Source organism: Myotis lucifugus, unplaced genomic scaffold (assembly GCF_000147115.1).
Source record: "Myotis lucifugus unplaced genomic scaffold, Myoluc2.0 scaffold_162, whole genome shotgun sequence".
In the NCBI taxonomy this organism is placed as follows: domain Eukaryota; kingdom Metazoa; phylum Chordata; class Mammalia; order Chiroptera; family Vespertilionidae; genus Myotis; species Myotis lucifugus.
Window position 1 is genome coordinate 1,174,292 of NW_005871210.1, and position 19,859 is coordinate 1,194,150.

The 19,859-nt window shown below is 47.8% G+C and overlaps 1 protein-coding gene across 4 annotated transcripts in view; it reads left to right on the top strand.

Annotated features, from left to right (window-relative positions):
- The window catches only part of WBP1L (WW domain binding protein 1 like), a 59,173-nt gene extending 45,674 nt beyond the window's left edge, over positions 1-13,499 (top strand). For 2 of the 4 annotated variants that reach the window (XM_006095908.3, XM_023759785.1), the window contains exons 3-4: positions 8,475-8,636; positions 9,924-13,499. In XM_006095908.3, the coding sequence (XP_006095970.2) occupies positions 8,475-8,636; positions 9,924-10,672 (911 nt within the window). In that variant the 3' untranslated portion in view covers positions 10,673-13,499. The remainder of the gene's footprint in view (positions 1-8,474; positions 8,637-9,923) is intronic. The other 2 variants (XR_002830979.1, XR_002830980.1) reach the window with 2 other exon arrangements.
- The last annotated feature ends 6,360 nt before the right edge of the window (positions 13,500-19,859 follow it).

The following is a 19,859-nucleotide window of genomic DNA, read 5'->3' on the forward strand; positions in this document are numbered from 1 at the left end:
TCTTTCCCCTTTGAGGACTGAGGACCTACATGTCTGCCTTTCTGAGGAATCCCAGTTGGGGGTCAAGTGCAGACTCCTCTCCCAAGGGAGAAGATAGATCTCAGGATATCTCCCCCCCCCAACCCCCCGCCCCAGTCCTCCCATGTATATAAGCAGCCACCAAGGAGGCTCAGAATTATTGTTGCTATTTTAGAAGGGGTGGGGCTGAGGGACTTACTGGAGAACACAAAGTGCCAAGCAGGTGGACAGACTCTGTTTAAATGTTTTAAAATGCAGATAACCACAGGGTTCAAATTCTCCCTCCCACTCCTTGTTAAAACAAAAGTCGAAGCCAGGCTGCCAAAAAGCCACAAAGCTGACAGTTTGTTTTTCTGGGGCCTGGCCCAGGCGCATCAGTTGCGGAAAGGGATGGAGTTGATGGCTCCATCTCAAACTGACAGAGCCTCCTGGGCTGTTGGCAGAACAGACTCAGTAGCCACCAGAATCGGGTCGCTGAAGCCAGGGCAGGGTGGTGGGGTGGCGGGACAGGGAGACCCAGATGGCAGGGAGGCTTGAAAAAGCCAGAGGAAGAGCTGCATGAGTGGCCAGTTATCTCTCCAGTTATGGTCAGCTGGGAAAGGGGAGGCCAGAGAGAAACCAGAATCCGGACGAGGAGAAAAGACTCCCCATTATACCAGTTGGTTCATGCTTTCTAAGTTCTGCAAAACTTTCCTGTCACCTGTGCTCAGAATGGCTTCTTGGTCAAGAAATGCCCAGAGGGTGTCCCGCCCCCCTGAGAATTCTTTGGTTTTCCTCCTTATTAGGGTCTTGGCCTTCACCTGATGTGTATAGAAGAGAGGTTGAGTGTCAGAATGTGCCGTTTCAGGTCTCATCAAAACTGCACTTTTCGTGGCCTTGAAACCTATTCCCTCTAATTGCCTCTAAACTCTGCCTAAACCATGAAAGCAATGGGCTTTGGGTTATTCTTTTTGTCTCTTTACTTTGGAAGGAAGAAAATATCAGCCAGGAAATCCTTGGCAAAAGGCCTCAAGGGGAAAAAATGCCATTTGCACCAACGCTTTTATCTTTATTAAGTTGAATTTTCCTGTGTGCTGAGGACTGTCATTCACACACACATACGTGCACGCGTGTACACACACACACACACACACACACACACACACACACTTGCACTTTAACTCATCATTCAATCATGTATTCGTTCAGCAAACCCTTATTCCAGTGGTTCTTGAACTTTGGCAAGCATCTGAATTTCCTGGAGGACTCACTAAAGCACAGTTTTCTGGGCCCTACTCCCAGATATTTTGATTCAATAGGTCTGAGGTGGACCTGAGAATTTGCAATTCTAACAAGTTCCTGCTGAATGCTCTGGCCTCTTCTGTGTTGGAAAATGTGGGCAGATACAATCCTTGCCATCAAGAATGGCATCTCCTAGCAGAGAGAGGAGATAAGACTAGGTGCCCCTGTAGTAACACAAAGTAGAGAGCGGAATGTATTTGCCATAACTGCTATCAATGTCCAAAGGAGAGTTTGCTTTGGCTGGATAGGAGTCAGGCAGGCTGCGTGGAGGAGGTAGCATTTGAAGTGGGTCTTAAAAGGGTAGATAGGATTTAAACTGGACAAGGGTAGAATGATTTTCCAGGCAGAGGAACACCATAGGCCAAGGCCTAGTGAGAAAGAACAGAGTATGGATCACATTGTTAATCTTTCCCCTGCGGCTTGACTGGGAAGAAATGGCGATAACATGGGTGCTAATATGCACAGAACTCTCCTAGTGCCAGGCACTCAGCAGGTTCTTCACGCACATCGTCTCATTTCACCGTGAGAACACCCTGCGAGGTACACGTATCATCCTGTGTCTCTGGACCAGGGGTACGCAGCTGATTAGTAAGGTCGGTGCTCCTCACTCCAAAGCCATCCAGAAAGCCAAGTGCCAGGCTGGAGGGTGATGGGCCCAGGTCATGGAGGGTCTCGAATGTGCATATTTACTTTCCACCAAAGATGCCCTTCATGGAACAGAGAAAGCAAAACCAAACCAAACCAACAACAACAACAAAAAATGAGACCTGGGGAGGCCAGGAACATACTCAAGGCCAAAGAGCCTGAACCTGGACCTCCCAGTTCTCATCCCAGGGCTCTTTCCATTCACCCAGCTCCACTTTCTAGGGGGAGGTCAGAGTTAGGAATTTCTGCTCCTAACATAATTTTGGGGAACTTCAATCAGGCGTCAATTTTCCCTGGTTGGGGCTTTAATGAGGCACAGGGGAGTGTTTCTAGACAGTGGAATTTCCCTGAGATGACATGAAACAGATTATTAGCAAATCCAGTTAATGCTCCCCATCTTTTCACATATTAACCTTTTTCTTAATTTTTAGTTTGTCTTAGGATACCCATTGTTGAGCTGCTCTTAAGGAAGGCCCAAGGCACTTGCCATGCTGAGCAGAGTGGAGAGTGGGGAGTTGGGGCCTTCTTCTAAGCCCTGACTAGACCCCAGTTCCCTAGCTCTCCAGGCTTCAGAACAAAGGCAGGTTGATCAGTGTAGATGGGTTGGTTTTCCAATGAATTTAGACAAGAATAGAACCTAGAAGCAGACTTTGGACTTGTTCCTCACTCTTGCTTTTTTATGGATTAAAAGGGAAATTTAAAAACCCTTCCTACCTGTAGCCATGCCTGTAACAACAACAGTAGTAATAATAAGCTGGGGAACTTACTATATACCAGGCATGGTTCTGAGTATTTTACATATATTAGCTAATTTTCCTCACAGTGACCAAGTAGGTAGAGAGCATCAATCTCCCCATTTTACAGATGAGGGAAGTAAAAAAATGATCAGTCACAAAGCTAGGAAATGGTTTTGTGAGCTGGGATTTGTACCCAGGTTGTCTGCCTCTTTTCTTTTCTATTTGCAGTCATGCTTATAGGAAACTTGTCCGGTCTTTGAGATAAATTGCCAGTCCTCTGAAGTCATTTCCCAAATTCAGGCCTTTCCACAGTGGTAGTGGCAGGAGCTCCTGCTGAGAGGTATAAGGAGCCCAGGGGGTCACTTACCTCCTGTAAAAGGAGAGCTAATTTACAGTATGCTGTGGCTTCCTAATGAGGAATTTCCTGCCAGTTGGGGAGTGGTGTTTTCTCAAGTTTATTGTGAACTCTGGGGCACATTGGACTCTGATTGTTTTTAAAAACATGTTTCCATTTTGCTTAGCATGACAAATGCTCCCCACCATGAGGTCACAAATTTCAAAGTTGTCATTGAGGGATTTACTCTCTGGGTAGGTATGTGTTTGGGAAGGAGGGCATGCTGTCTTTCACCGTGTGTTGCTTTCATTAACTTTTCCTTTCTTAAGCTCTTCCTTGTTTGTGAAATCTAGCAAAGAGATAAAAAATTGGCACAATTCCATTAAGGACTAGTCTGGATATTTCCCCTTGAAAGTTGATAGGACACTGCTTTGACTAGAATGGCTCCCAGGAGGATCCGTTTTGTGAGGGTCAGACTAGAATGCCTTCTACCTTCCATTAAGTGGATGCCTTCTACCTTCCATTAAGTGGGACCAGCTCATCAGAGGTCTTTTTTGGACCTTTACTATAATAATACTATGTCATCATATGTACCACTAGGCCCATTCTGCTCCCAACTTTAGTTTTCCCATAGTTTTGATTCACACAGTAATCCAGTTGTCCTTTTCTTCCCCCAGTCCCCTTTGACCTGCTTAATTTTTCCTTTTTTTTAAAAAAGGCCCTCTTTTTCTATTATACTTATAGTTCAGTGGATCTCAGCCTTTTTCTGGATCAAGGATCTGCTTATGAATCTGATGAATCTGCCCTAGCTTGTTTGGCTCAGTGGATAGAGTGTCGGCCTATAGACTGAAGGGTCTCAGGTTTGATTCCGGTCAAGGGCACGTACTTCAGTTGCAGTCTCGATTCTTAGGTCATGGTACATGCAGGAGGCAACCAGTCGATGTGTCTGTCTCACATTGATGTTTCTCTCTCTCTCTCTGTCTCTCCACCTCCTTTTCACTCTCTCTAAAAATCAATGGGGGGAAAAATCTGCTGAACCCTTTAACCCTTTGTACACCATAAATGTCTATAGACGCAGTGGGGATGGTTTCTGTTTTGGACGCGTGGCAGTTAACTGGTTAAATACTCTCTCTCACCAGAAAAACCTATAAACTCATTGCATCAGTCAGGCTAGGTTATGCTGCAGTAACAAACAAGTCCAAACCCCTAGTGGGTTAAAATAACAGGTTTACTTCTCACATTATAGTATGTGTATGTCACAGGTTGGTTGGGAGCTTTGTTCCCACTTCATCATCCTCTGGGACCAGACAGACCCTAAAGTCACTCTCTGAAATGTTGCCAGTTGCCATGGCAGAAGGAAAACTCATGGAGAGTCTCACATCAGCAAGAAGTATCCTGGCCTCTAAAAGATGTGTCATTTCCAATCCCAATTCATTAGTTAAAGCCAGTCTCAATGCCTCATCCAATCAAAAAGTGGCTAAGAAGTTCAACCTACCCGCATGCCTAGAGCAGGGAAAACCAGAAATATTTGGCCAGTGTGAAAACCGATGCAGGAGATTTTTCCTATTAAAAGCTTGTTTTTGTTTTGTGTGTGTGTTGTTTTAAGCATGTTTAAAAGCTGAGAGCTATTGCCTTAGATCATGTATATTGCTGCATGAAAGTTAAAAGTTGGTTTACCTTTAGGTAAGAAACTAAAAAAATGACTCAAGAAGTAAAAAAACAATAGAGTTAAATGTTGATTATCTAATGCAGGGGTGGGGAACGTCCAGCCCCAGGGCCATATAGGGCCCAAGAAACCATTTGGTTTGGCCCTGCCAGTGAGTTAATTAAATGTTTGACCGAATATAGCACGTTAATTTTTAAGTTGATAATTTTATGTGGCCCACGAATGATGTTATAAATATCCAAATGGTCCTTGGCAGAAAAAAGGTTCCCCACCCCTGACCTAATGGAAGAATGTATTTTCTAAATTATCAAGTAACACAGAAATATGAAGGACATGCCAGAAAAATAAGAGAAATATAGATAATATAAAAAGAGTGTTTAGCCCTAACCGGTTTGGCTCAGTGGATAGAGCGTCGGCCTGCGGACTGAAGGGTCCCAGGTTCGATTCCAGTCCAGAGCATGTACCTTGGTTGCGGGCACATCCCCAGTGGGGGGGTGGGGTGGGGGTGAAGGGTGCAGGAGGCAGCTGATCGATGTTTTTCTCTCATCAGTGTTTCTAACTCTCTATCCCTCTCCCTTCCTCTCTGTAAAAAATCAATAAAAAATATATATTTTTGAAAAGAATATATTTATTTAAAAAAAAAAAAGAGTGTTCAGCCCAGAATCTTTGTGACTTTTAAATACATTTGGAGTCAGGCTCTTCAGCAGAATGCACTGTGCTTATTTGTGGAGCCTTTCTCCAATGCAGTCCCACCTAAGAGGGTGAGCGCTAACTAGATTGGCCTGGAGGAGATGTTACAGGATGGCAGCAGGTAGCCAGTTCTCTCCCACAGCTCCTTTCTGACCTCAACACCATCCTCTGGGCTCCGCTAACAGTGTCTGTCTAATCTTCAGTCATCCTGCAACAGGAGAGAAATGTAAGTTGAATAAGCAAATGTCAATAGTGAATCTGGGAAGGGGAGGAAGACTTCTAACTTCAAATTAAGTTTATGTTCTCTGGTTGGGAATGAGGTTTTTCTGTCTGCTGATGGGGAAATGGGGAAAAATTCCTCTTCCATCGCCCTCTGCCTGTCCTCCTGTTGCCAGGGCTCTGCAGAAAGTCCCACTGAACACATACCACAAGCAGTTAGGTGCCACACAGCTTGCCAGAGCCCGGCAGCTGTACTGCCTTGCCATCTCACCCTGTAAGGCTGGCTTTGTGGGGAGATTCAGTGGGGACACCCCTGGGGAACAGAAAGAGCTGTTGCCAGAGGCCACACCCTAAATGTCCGTGGGATATTTCAGAATAGTGTGTTTTGGTACAAACGGAAAAAAAACAGGATTCTCTTCATTTATAGGTCTGTCTGTAGGGAGAAGGAAGCCTTTAAAAAAGCATACAAAAAAACATGATGTTAGCTCATTCTGGCAAGAAGTACATGTGGAAATACTTAACAGATTCTAAACAGATTTATAATTATAAAGCAGATGATAAAAACTAGATGTAGCATTTGTAATGGAAAAAAATCTGAAGTTATTCAGAATAGACAATAAGTGAACAATAATATAATCTATTCTCATTTAATAACAACTTACCTGCAAATTGATCCTCAGATAAATTTTTTAAAAAATGTTTTTATTGATTTCAGAGAGGAAGAAGGGAGAAAGGTGGACATATCAATGATGAGAATCATTGATTGGCTGCCTCCTGCACTCCCCCTACTGGGGATTGAGCCCAGAACCCAGGCATGTGCCCTTGACTGGAATTGAACCCGGGACCCTTCAGTTCGAAGGTCGATGCTTTATCCACTGAGGCAAACCGGCTAGGGCCAGATACATTTTTTAATTTCAAAGAAGTACATTCACCTTAGAAAAATTAGGAAATGTAGATTAGCAAAAAATGAAGGAGCTGGTACCAGAAATATGACCTGTTATCCAGGAATAACCTTGGGATTAACTTCCTGATCATTCCTAGATGTTTAGATACACTTTTTTTTAAAGCAAAAATTGGGATCATATTTTATACTGTTTTGTATTCTGCTTTTTTATTTAATATTAGAAATATCATTTAAAAATAGTATATATGAATAATTTTTTAAATATATATTTTATTGATTTTTACAGAGAGGAAGAGAGAGAGTTAGAAACATCGATGAGAGAGAAACATCAATCAGTTGCCTCCTGTACGCCCCCCGTTGGGGATCGAGCCCGAATCCAAGGTACATGCCCTTGACTGGAATCGAATCCAGGACCCTTCAGTCCGCGGGCCAGCGCTCTATCCACTGAGCCAAACCAGCGAGGGCTCTATGAATAATTTTTAGTGATGCCTGTCATTTCATTATATGAATATATTCCCAGAGTAATTTGAAAATCCACCCAGAAATATATTAATTTTTAAAATAAAAACCTGCAAAAATAAAATTAATCACAGATATATTAAGTTTTAATTTACTTAGTTTTGATTTTTATAATTTGAAGGAAGAAAATAATTGGGGAAAGAAAATTAAAATTTGTCATAACTTACTACTTAAAGATAGGTCACTTTTTTGTGTTTTTCATTCCAGTTCCCCCATGTGTATATATATTTTAAAACAAAATTGCTCATTAATTAAAGAAAGTGTTTAGAAAGCTTTTTTGTATACATTTGAAAATTGGAGAGGAGTAACTAAGAACCAGTGGGAAATGAGAAGAAATAATGCACCCGGAGAAAAAGGGCTATGGGCCTTCTCCCCTGTTCCTCTACCATCCCTGGAACAGGGAGGAAGGAGGGGAGGCTGCTAATGGGCCCGAGTCTAATGCAACTGCAGGCCAAAAGGAGGTGGGAGTGGACTGTTTGTGTGACTAGGAGATGGAATTGTACCGGATTATATCAAGGGCTAAGGAAGTCATTTGCACTCCCTGGGGAAGAGATGGCCCTGAGGCAATTAGAATTTTCCACTTCTAACTTTAGGGATTCTTACATTGTGGAGGGTACATGGTAGAGAAAAGCCCCAGATCCTTTTGATGATACCAGGAAAACCCTAAGAATTGCTTTATCAGGCAGCCCCTCCGAGGCCCCTTTGTAGTTACTAATCAGCTGAGTTGTGGCGATTTTGAGAGGCTCTTTGCTTTTGGTGAGTAGCCTGATGTCAGCAGCAAAAGTAAGCCTGGAGCTGTCCTCGTGGGAGAAGATGGACACTAAGAAGCTAGAGCATTTTCTTAGAGATCTCTTTTTTAAAAATACATTTTTATTGATTTCAGAGAGAGGCCGGGAGATAGAGAGACAGAAACATCAATGATGAGAGAGAGTCATCGATCAGCTGCTTTCCGTACACCCCACCCTGGGGATCGAGCCTGAAACCCAGGCATGTGCCCTGACCAGGAATCGAACCGTGACCTCCTGGTTCATGGGTTGATGCTCAACCACTGAGCCACACTGGCTGGGCTCTCAGAGATCTCTTAACAGAGGAAGAGTACACTGTCCTAAAAGGGGAGCATATATGATAGCCCTCAAACCTAAAATATGGGAGGACCGTTGGGGCTGGAGAGTTGCCTTGGCACTCTGCCCTTCCCCCAAGGCCCCTGGAGGCGCCCCAGACTGAGTGGCCTCCTTTACTGTCATTCTTACAATCTGCCCTCTTCCATCCCATGTGTCTTTCACTTTGGCACAAACATTTATGAAAATGGAATGCAGGTTCTAAATGTGAATTCCCTGAGTGAGGCCTGACAGTTCCAGCGTTGACCAGGTGGGCATTGCTGGGAGCCTCCCTGTTCTGAGGCTGCCCTCTGGCTGGTGTTCACTGTGTCCCTGCCTCTCTGTCTTGCTTCCCCACCCCCAGGGTTCTGGCTGGTGTGGACCATCATCATCATCCTGAGCTGCTGCTGTGTCTGCCACCACCGCCGAGCCAAGCACCGCCTTCAGGCCCAGCAGCGGCAACATGAAATCAACCTGATTGCCTACCGGGAAGCCCACAATTACTCAGCGCTGCCATTTTATTTCAGTACGTACCCCAAAGCCCCCCAACTCCACCCTCAGGCGCCCAGGACACCCAGACTGCGTGTATTGGTGGCCAGGGCTCCTATGGGCCTTGGGGTTTGCCTCCTTGCCAAGCACAGAGCAGGCTTTGAAAGTACAGGCACAAGGGGGCAGTCACATTTATTCCGAGGAGCCAGTGCTGGGGGTGCCCTGGGCCATTCCACATCTACGCTGTCTGGGTTCTGACCAGGTCTCTGCTGATTTGGCAGATTTTTTTAGGCAGGTAGTTGGATGATGGATGATGTGAGTGAATTGAGATTTAGAGTTCAGTGGTCTGAAGTCCTCCCATTTAGTTTACTGTCATGCTGAGCAGAGGCTGCCGTGAAAGGGGCAGGTGTGTGTGGAGGTGACATTTGGACCTTCTGAGAATCAAGAAACTCGGTGACTCACTGAAGGGCATTCACCTGACTTCTCTGGGCTTCCATCCATATGACCTCTCAGTCGGTGAAGGCCTGGCTATGCAGCTTGTCCAAAGCCATTTTGCAGTGTGTTCTATAGAAAAAAGTGATCACAACTGTGGAATTTCACATGTAGAAGGGTTAAGTGCTTAATACAGTGCCTGGCATATAGTAAGTGCTCCATAAATGCTAACAATAACAATCAGATCATCAGTGCCTCGAAGCATTCAGCACAGTGAAAAGATAACTCACCTGGCATGTTCTTAATAAGTTTTAGATGACAGGCCCTCACCCTTCACTGGTAAGCCACCCACTCTTGATCTGAGTCAGGATGAGGTTTGGTTTGTCTTTCCAGACCACCTCCAGCCACACTAGAGTGAGAGACAACACAGATTTACAACCTCCCAGAATAAGGCCCTCTTCATGGTATACATCTGGAAGGGTGGGGGAAGAAAAAAGTGGTCAGAGTCCTAAGTTAGGGTCCCTGACCCCAAGGCCTATGGGGCATAGGTGGAGGACAGTCTGACCGTGAAACAGGAGACGTGCTTGCATGTGAAGCGGGTCCATTCCAGACAGAAATGATCTCTTGGCCACCCACCACATTTTCCTAACCCTCTGCCTTCACTCCAGGCCGTACAGGCAGAAATCTTTGCCTATGAAGCAGCTTTAGGGGCTCTCGGGTTTCAAGACACTGGATTAGGTGACTCCCACAGCCCTCCCTGCCCTGCCCACAACCAAGAGCTGTAGCTGTCACTCAGTGGGTATGCTGGGGTGGGAAGAGACATATGTGTAATGTCTCTGTCCTAGAACAATTGCCAGTGCAATAATTTCTCCTCCCTACCTCCCCATTTTAGGGTTTTTGCCAAACTATTTACTACCTCCTTATGAGGAAGTGGTGAACCGACCTCCAACTCCTCCCCCACCATACAGTGCCTTCCAACTACAGCAGCAGCAGCTGTCTGCACAGTGTGGCCCTGCAGGCGGCAGCCCCCCAGGTGCTGATCCCGCCAGGGGCTCCCAGGGGGCCCAGAGCAGCCCCTTGTCAGGGTCCAGCCGAAGCAGCACAAGACCCCCGAGCATCATCGCTGACCCTGAGCCCCCCACCATCGACATGCCAGACAATGCAGCAGCCACCAAAGCCCCTGGAGTGGAGCCCAGCGGCTCTGTGGCTGACTTGGGGGAGCTGGCCCCTGGGGCCTTCCTGGACAAGGATTCCGAATGTAAGGAGGAGCTGCTGAAAGATTACAGCTGCGAGCAGGGCAGCGCCCTCCCCGACAGCAAGGACAAGACGCCTGGCAGACATCGCCGCTTCACGGGTGACTCGGGCATTGAGGTGTGTGTGTGCAACCGGGGCCACCACGACGACAACCTCAAAGAGTTCAGCACACTTATTGACGACGCTCTGGATGGACCCCTGGAATTCTGCGACAGCTGCCACGTGCGGCCCCCTGGTGACGAGGAGGAAGGGCTCTGCCAGCCCTCCGAGGAGCAGGCCCGAGATCTCGGGCATCCCCACCTGCCCCGGCCACTGGCGTGCCTGCTGCTGAACACCATCAATGAGCAGGACTCCCCAAACTCCCAGAGCAGCAGCTCCCCCAGCTAGAGCAGGCCCTGCCTGTATCTGAGAACTTGGCAAAGCAACCAGGGCAGGGGAGAACCACGAGAGAAGCATTAAGTGACTTTCCAAGAAAGTGGTACAGCCACTTGGTCTTTTTTTTTCTTTTTTCCTCCTTTGTTTCTGCATTTTCCTACATCTCCAGGTACAGTTTGGGGTGTGGATGCCCCGCCCCCCATAGAAGCACAGTATTGTGGAGGGCTGAGAAGTTGGTTCTGTGACTCATTCCTCATTCCCCACCCATCTCCCTTTTTTCCTTTTCAAGTCGTATTTCACTACCTGCCTGGTTGGAGGTACTGTGTGTTTAAGAAGTCCCCAAGGAAGGAAGCTGAGACTGTGCCCTGAGGTGACTTAGTGATGGCATGGATTTTTGCTCTGGTATTAGTGTAAGAGAACCTTGCTGTGTCAGTTGGGAGAGGCAGCAGATCTCAGCCCTGGGTGGAGGAGACTCAGGGGTTGTCATCCCTTGATGCCAGTGTCTGCAGAGCCGGACTTGGGCCAATCCTGTGGGAGGATGAGGGCTGGTGGGCAGCTGTGTGGTAGGTAGGTAAGGGTTTGTTGCATTCCCAAATTCCAGGTGACGAGATCAATGCATCACTGCATCCTTGAGGGCCCCTGCCCAGCACGTTCTGGCTGGCCGCAGACTGGTGCAGGTGGAGAAGATTATACTGCCTTCTCTTTGTTTTTCATTTTTTTTTAAATAGAAAAAGAACAAAAGCGAGCTGAAAACAAGAGCTTTACCAGTGGGCAGGCAAGAATTCTGTTCTGGAAAAGGGAAGTTGCGGCTCTTTCTCAATTCGGCCTTCAAAGAGCCAGAGGAGATGCTTTGTGTAGCGGCTTGGGTGAAGGCTATCTCTGGACCTTCTATGGGTGCACAGGAAGCCCTGAGCTACAGCGGCGGATAGAGGTGCAGCTTTCTGCCTCTCTGCCCTTTGGTCTGTGCCCACAGGTGACCAGGGCCCTCCCCCAACCCAAGCACACAGGCTGTGGGCCTGTCTCACTGTTCTCTGAACAAATAAGGCTGTGGTGCTGAGCAAGGGCAGCCCCAGAGGCCGGTTCTCACACAGTATTTTCTCTTGATTCTGAATAAGTTTGTTGTTGTTTTAACTAACCACTTGGGGGAAAATTGCCTTGGTTATCTGTGGTTTTCATGCCCCCCTCCCCTTGTGAGTCGGGTAACTAATCGTAGCCGATGTGAAGAGTCTGAGTGGCCCCGGGAGGGGGTGGAGGAGCCGGAGGAGCCATCCAGAAGGACCACAGGATCCTTGTTACTGCAGTTCGACCTCAGATAACCAGTGGAGCTTTGATGGGAATAATCTGAATGGAGAAAGCATGCAGCCGAAACTAACATTCCCTGCCCTGCCCTGTTCATTTGAAGAGTCTGGTTCTCCCCCCACTCTTGAACGATGACATTTAGACTAGGCATTGACCTTATGATAAGAAAGGGAAAAAGTATAGACATATACAAAAATAGACAAATCCAAGGCTGTGAGGCGAATGAGTGTCTGCGTTTGAAGTCCACGAAACCAAAATCTATGTTGAACAAAGTGAAGTCCCGATACATTGACTTTTTGGATAACCTGTGTGTGTGTGTGTTCGTTGTGTGTGAGCCCCCAGCCCTGTTTTCCTGTGAATATACTTTGACTGGCAGCCATTCTGTTCCCATTTACCACATGTTTGGAGCAGATATGGCCCTCTCAAGGTAATTTATTTTACGCATTTACTGTTTACTGAACAATTGTCTGACTGTGTACTTGGGTGTATTCAGCAGCATTGTCGACGGCAGTCCCGTGTTTGCCAGAGATACTGTCCTCAAAGTAGAGGTTTTCCTCTACCCATCACTGCAATTTGCACATTGCTCCGTGGACATGCGGAGGCCTGTGTTCTGTTCCCTGTAAATGGAAACATGCTCTGAACCTGTCTGCCTCCCTCGGCTGCTCCTGGCCCTCGGTATCAGCCCCCCGGGGGGTGTTCACAACCACTCGGCACAGAAGGTGAAGGTGGAACTCCAGACCGAAGGCTTAATTGGATCTTCAGGGACAAGCTTGGACTAGCTGTGGCCCAGACGTCAGCCCTGCCCAGAATTGCCAGGAGGTTTGGCAGACACCACAGGGCTTACCTCCCTCTGCTGAGGTCCAGCTCATGCCAGCAAGCCTGTGCGTAGCGAGAGTGGGCGGGAGTGCGTCAGCAGCCCTCAGATGCCTTTCCTTCCACCATTAAAAAAAAAAAAAATCCCGAACAACTCACTGAAGTGTCTCCAAGGACATCAAGTTTTACCAAAATGAGTCTGCCTTCAGTTCACTGATCAAATGGATAAATTCTGGCCCTCTCATGTTTCCTTCCCCATTAGAGTGGGGAACTGGTCTGAGTGTTAAGGTTCACTGCGGCGTCCCACCCTAAAGGCAGGAGTCGGGGTAATGGAACCCGGGAGCGGGGCTTGATTCCAGCAGTCACAGCCTGTCCCTGCTCCAGGAGGCTGCCCTGCATGCAAAGGGAGGTGGAAACGGGGAGTTGAAGGACTAGTTAGGGGCCGGGGAGATTTGGTGGTCTGGTTTTCCAGGTGAATGAGAAGGAGGGGTTGGTCGAGGGTTTGGTGCTACAGTCAGAAGATTTGCAAATGCTAACACATTCCTATGTGCGGCACATCACCATTTGTCAGTTATGTGAATTTGTGTATTTTAAGCAATAAGATTCAGCTGGTCAGACCTTTCTGGGCAGTCTCGGTGACGCATTTCCTGTGCTGTGATTGTTCTGAAGACAGAGTGGCTCTAACCACTGTGAGAAGCCCAAATAAAATCAGTCCCAAAAATCCCAATGCGCTTTTTTTCTTGAAACACTTTGTTCCTTTTTCCTCTACTTCAGACTTCAGGGAGTCGTGCCTCGAGATTCCTAACCACAAGCGCTTTTCCCTTCTCCACACAGAGGCTGAGAGAGTCGCCCTACAGTTGAGGACAGGCTCCTAGGCCAGGCAGAAACTGCAGGGCCAAGAGCAAGCCGGGCAATGCTGCTGCTGAGGCCACGCTTTATGCTGAGGAGTTTCCCTGAAACCCTTCTTCCGCCAAGGGTATATGTCCGATGTTTGAATACTTCGCAAAGTTCCACAAACAGGTTAAAATCAGACCCCCAAAAAGCAGAAGCTGGTTTTGTTAGATACCTCGAAGCTAAAACATGACCCTCAAAAGGAAACAAGTACTCTGAAACCTCTTAATGCTATGATAGAAATGTGGATGGGTGCTTGGCCTTGGAATTTAATATGCAAAATATGTCTTAGTGATTCTTCTACTTGCTGCCCAGCACTGTGCCAGATGCTAAGGAGAATGCAAAAGCTGTACATAAGTCGGGCCCATGCCCTCTGGAAATTAAATTATACTTGGGAAGACAAAAGCACACCCATGTGACAATTGTTAACAATATGAGGTGGATTGAGATGAATGAGTGGTACAGATTCAGAGACCCCCCCCCGAGGAGTCGTGGGAGGTAGTTTGAGGTCTCGAATACCAGGCAGGGGACTCAACTGATTTTTAAGCTTTTGGGGAACCACTGGTGTGCCAACATGTCACCTTGGGACGGTGATTATTCCTAAGACTCATGGTTACTACTTTCTAAAGACTGCCCTATTAAACTTTGTCAGATGTTAAGTCCTTGCTCAAAAGGAAGGAACAGCCCAACCCAGCAAGACTTTTTGGGCAGCCTACAGGTGGGCAAAGCAAGGTGATGTGGAATCCTCCCTGAAGGGGTTCCTGCCTCCCCAAGTGGAGCAGTCACTAGTGGGGGTGCTGACAGAGAGCAGAGAGCATTCTGTTCCCTAGCCTTGGAGTTTACCCTGCAGTCAGCACTATTGTTTCTAAGAGCCCAGTGTCAGCCAGACATGTCCCTGCCGCCATCTTTGACCCTCAGCTAGAAGACACTGCCCTGGCCCTTCAGTGACTCAAGTGGGATGGTGGCTGCCTACTTCTTTCTAAACTGTTGGTCTCCTCCAAGTAATCCCAGGGGAGCCACGATAGCATCTGGAGACAGCCGTGCTCTAAAACCACAGGGAAGACGTGGGGAGTACATCATTCCTGTCTTTAATCGAATGTCTGAGTGGCAGAAAAACAAACGTACAACTCAGAGGTTGTGTGCCAGAGGCGTGCATACCCTTGTTGCCCAGGTCTGCAGCCTGCCCCCATCACTGCACACCAGACGCCTGGGTCACTGAGTTCCTCCCCCAGGTGACCAAGTTCAAGTGGAGACAGTACCAATGCCCTAGAGCACAAACCAGAGTGGCTTTGATGAACTCGAATTTCAGGAAATTCCCCATTCTCCAGTTGCCTCTGTTTTAGGGGGAGGGCAAAAATGGATTCACTCAGGAGGAGCTGGAAGTGGGTTTGGCTGACTGTTGACCCAGCCTGCTGGAAACCTGCTTCTGGCTGAGCCTACTGCAAAGGGCAGTGGGTCCTGGGAGGTGTTTGGGATACAGGTTTCCACCCGGTGGGTGAGTGGCCTTAATATAAGAGTTGAGCATTTATCGAGCACCTACCATGTGCTAGACACTGGGAATGCAGATATGCTCTAGACCTATATCTTTAGAAGACCTAATGGTCTAGAGAGGAAAAAAGGCATGTAAACAGTTTTAGTAGCACATGGAAAGTACCATGAAGCATGTGGTGCACAGGACACTGGAAGAGCATGTGCCCACCTGGGGCTTCAGGACAGCCTTCCTGGAACAGACCTGAACTGAGCTTGCCAGGTGAAGAAAGGTGTAAAGGGAATTCCAGGCAAATGTTCAGTCTGTAGATTATTGAGTGCCCACTATGTGCCAGGTGCTGAAAAGTACAAAAAAAACCCACAACATAGTAGGTCTAAAACAAGAGAGTGTGGGTGTCATGTCTAAAGCTGGGAGCAGCCCTAGCTGGTTTGGCTCAGTGGATAGAGCGTCAGCCTGCAGACTGAAGGGTCCTAGGTTCGATTCCAGTCAAGGGCACATGCCTGGGTTGCGGGCTCAATCCCCAGTAGGGTGCATGCAAGAGGCAGCTGATCAATGATTCTCTCATCATTGATGTTTCTGTCTCTCCCTCTCCCTTTCTCTCTGAAATCAATAAAACCATAGTAGGTCTAAGTGTATTTTTTAAAAGATATATTTTACTGATTTTTTACAGAGAGGAAGGGAGAGGGATAGAGAGTTAGAAACATTGATAAGAGAGAAACATCGATCAGCTGCCTCCTGCACACTCCCCACGGGGGATGTGCCCGCAAGCAAGGTACATGCCCTTGACAGGAATCGAATCTGGGACCCTTGAGTCCGCAGGCCGATGCTCTATCCGCTGAGCCAAACCGGTTAGGGCTAAATGTATTTTTTTTATAAAGCTAGGAGCAATTTAATCTTTCTAGATAATTGCATTCTGGGAAGTGACAGGAGATGAAGCTGGAGAGATAAGCTGGTAATGAAAATAATTTAACTTGTCCATTGTTTCGTTTGTTGACTTTACACAATGCTGGGTCTTGTGTAAGCATCTTACCTACGTGTTTAAATTTCAGCCTCAAAACAGCCCTTTGAGGTATGGACTGTAATTATTCCTGCTTGATTAATGGGATTCAGAGTTGTTGATTCACTTGTCCAAGATCACACAGCTAATAAGTGGTAGTCAGGATCTGAACCCACATCGTTGACTCCAAAGCTCAGGCAGTCCACTAGTCAGTGCGACAGTTGTATGTTGGTGTCACGTGAAGAACTCGTCTTTTCAAAGATGTACTGAACAGGGGAGTAGCATGGTGAAAGGTGAACCGGACACCAGATCCTCAAAGGCACTTTGTCCCTTTTTCTCCTCCCCGTTGCCTTATCATAAGCCCTCAGAGGCCCCCACGCCCAGCCAGGCTTCGCCTAGCAGCGCCCTTCAGTGCTCTATGGCCTCCTGCCTGAGACAGCGGCGGTGCCTGCTGCAGATCACCGTCCACTTCCATAGGGAGGTGTAACCTCTTGGAAACACTGTAAAATTGTCAGGAGTTAGAGCTCTGGGTCTTTGTGGCTTTTTCTTGCAAGAGTGTTTTGGTCTTCTTCTGAGGAGATAAAGAGCTTTGGGTGGCTTGTGAGGGGGAGAAGAGGATGTTTGAGCTGAAGTCACTTGTCACTTTGTACAAGCCAGCTCCTCACCACAGTTTAGCCTTCCACTGCACATCTCACCAAGAAGTCTCAAGAAACCAGCCCTGGAAAATGTTACAAACCACCTTCAGTGCGGGAGCCATGAAAAGTCTGTCCCTGGGCTCTCCACCCACTCCCCCGCTGCCAGAGGAAGGTCCCGGAGGTCCTGTCCTTCGATGGACCATCTGGACACACCGGTTCCTCCTTCTGACCAAGCCGGTGGCCTTTGGGAGGTTTGTATAAAACCCTTAGGGAAGGACTTACTTTGTGGATCTGGATATAGGCAATGACAAAGCCAGTGTTTATTGAGGTACCGATACTCTGAGGGTGATACACCTCAGTCACCCAGGTTACAGATGAGAAAACTGAGGTTTTAGCAGTTCAAGTAAGTTACCCATGGTCATTTGGTCTGTAAATGACGACAGCGAACTTGCCTCCACAGCCTGACTTCTTATCTTCTGTAACTCCGGTTGGTGTGGAACTCTCCTACTCACACAGCCCTTTCTGCTTTTCATCTTCACCAGAGCCTCAGATAATGGGCAGCACAGGTGGTAAGTTACCCCACTGGACAGCTGAGGAAAGCAGGGTTCAAGAAGCTAGCAATGGGCCCAAGATCCAGGGCTAGGAAAACCAGAGAGTCTGGGAACTAGAACCTGGGTGACCAGGTCCTCGTCTGGTCCTCTCTCCACCCCAGTCTGCGATTGGCTTCCTGTCCTAAAAAGTTGGATGTTTACACCCATAAGCATGACTGGAGAAAAGACTCCTCATTTGCTTCAGGTTTTGTGGCCACAAGAGACCGACCAGAACAATCATGCACTCTCATCCACCCACGCTGCACACCAAGGTTACCAGGGAAGAGGTCCTCCCCTCAGACTGGGAGCTGCTCTTCTAAAGGACAGGGCAGCTCATTTCTCCTAGGAGGGCCAATGCCTAGCTCACAGAGCTGGTTACTAAATTTTCAGGAATTTTACAAGCTGTAGTACATGGTATTTACTATATAATATAATGATAAATAACAGTGCTCCTGTGCATCTCTCCCCAACTCTGTGGTCCGTGACATCACCTTGGTGGCTTGAAATCGGTCATGGTGGGGTGTCCACATGTAACCAGCACACATGACACATCAGGGTTATTCCTCACCACCAGCCCCAGAGCACTGGTTTTGTTCAGTGTTTGTTTATCATCACTTCCCTGGTTAAGAGCAGTCTTAGGCTGGAAAGGTGACTGAGTTATTGGCAAAGACCTTCCAGCTTACCCAAAGCTCTGGGCTTCCTTACACACAAGGAGATGGAGTCTGTTTATCACTGGACCAATTAGCCAGTTAAACTCAGAGCGTTTAATTCAGTCCTCTTGTGTGACTAACCTACTTGTCAGGGGCCATGTGCAGGGTAAAGAACATGAGAGGGCTCAGTCTTGAACTCCAGAGATATAGGGGTAGACAGTGTCCCTTGGAGACACCACGCCCATTTTAGGCCCAGGAAGGTGCTGAGATGCAGTCGGGATTTAGTACCAGGGAACAGAAGCTGAGGGGTAGGAGTCGCAAGACATGGCCTGGAGGAGGGCTTCACTGACATTCAGGTGGGAGGATTTAAGGAAGCGGTAAGAGCCGTTCAGGCAGGGAAAGAGCAGTTGGGTAAGAATCAGAGTTCATGAGGTCATTTCCTAAAAGGACACTGAGCTTTGTACTCTCCCCAGTTAGACACCTGAGCCCTTCTGCATGGACATGGGACAGGTAGGAGAGCACGGCCACTCCTCGTCCTGTATCATTGAAATCCTGGGTTCGGGTCCCAGCCCTGCTGCCTAGTGGCTGTGTGGCTTAGGGCAAGTCCCTCCCAAGCCCCCCCTCCCCCCCGCCCGCTACCCCATTGGCTCTCAGTGTTGTCATCTTCAAATTGAAAGGTTAGTCTCATTTCCCTGCCATTCAGTGGTCTGATTCGACAGTTGGAGTAGATGTTTCCATCCCAGTTACACTCACCCACTGCTTCTATAAGAGACACAGACCCTCCGCTAGTTGTTTGCCTGTTCATCACTAGCCTGCAAAATGCTTTTCAAATTTTGAACAAATTTGGAATACTTAACTCTCCTCCAACCAATCTAGCCTGGCACCAGAGTGGGGCAGGAGGGAGGGGATATCCAGTTTACCCCTTTCCCATTAGCTCACTGTTGTGTCCACATCTCTCCAAGCTGCTTGTGATGGGGGCTGGGGTCAGCCACAGCGGCTAACAAACTCTCCTGTGGGCCCTTAAGCAAGGCCCCGGGTCACTGGCAGTGAAGGCCAGGATTGAGTTGGGGGGACAGTAGGGAATGGTCTACTACCACTGGATTTAAAAGCTTTTCAAGGAAGAGGTAATGGCAAACCTTGTTCCTCCCTCCTTTCAATGAATTCCTTGATTCCTTCCCTCTGAGAACTTGGTCAGGCATGGTCTCAGCCTTGCCCTGCTGATCCTTTCAGAGCCCCTCCCCAGTCTGAAAGGAAGGACAGGGTGTTGATGATCTGACCCTGGTCTGGCTGGCGCCAGGGAGCTTGGATTGGGGCCTCTCTAGGCTAAAGAGCAGGGTCAGTTTTTCCAGGGACATCTTTCACTTGCAGACTGGCCAGTGGCCAAGGCTTAAAGATGCTGGTTTCAAGGTTTGAAAAAGTCTGTGTTCCATTTTTTTTTTTTTAAATATGTTTTTATATTGATTTTAGAGAGGAAGGGAGAGAAAGAGAAACATTGATGCCTCCTGCACGCCCCCTACTGGGGATCAAGCCCTGACAGGGAATCCAACTGGCAGCCTCTCAGTGTATGGGATGATGTTCAACCAACTGAGCCACATGGGCCAGGGCTGGGTTCCATTTTCTAGTGAGGCATTTATAGACTTCTTGGGGAGTGGGGAGCAGGGGCAGAGCCCGGCACTTTAGCAGAAGGCTGCTGTGGAAGCCCTGTCCTGGCAGTGTCTACTGGACAGGACAAGGAAAAGAAGACCTGCTGGTCACTGGGGACCAAGACAAGAGTGGTCGGTAGTGGTGGGTTGAGTTTGTGGATTACACACACTCCCTTTAAGCCATAAGCATTG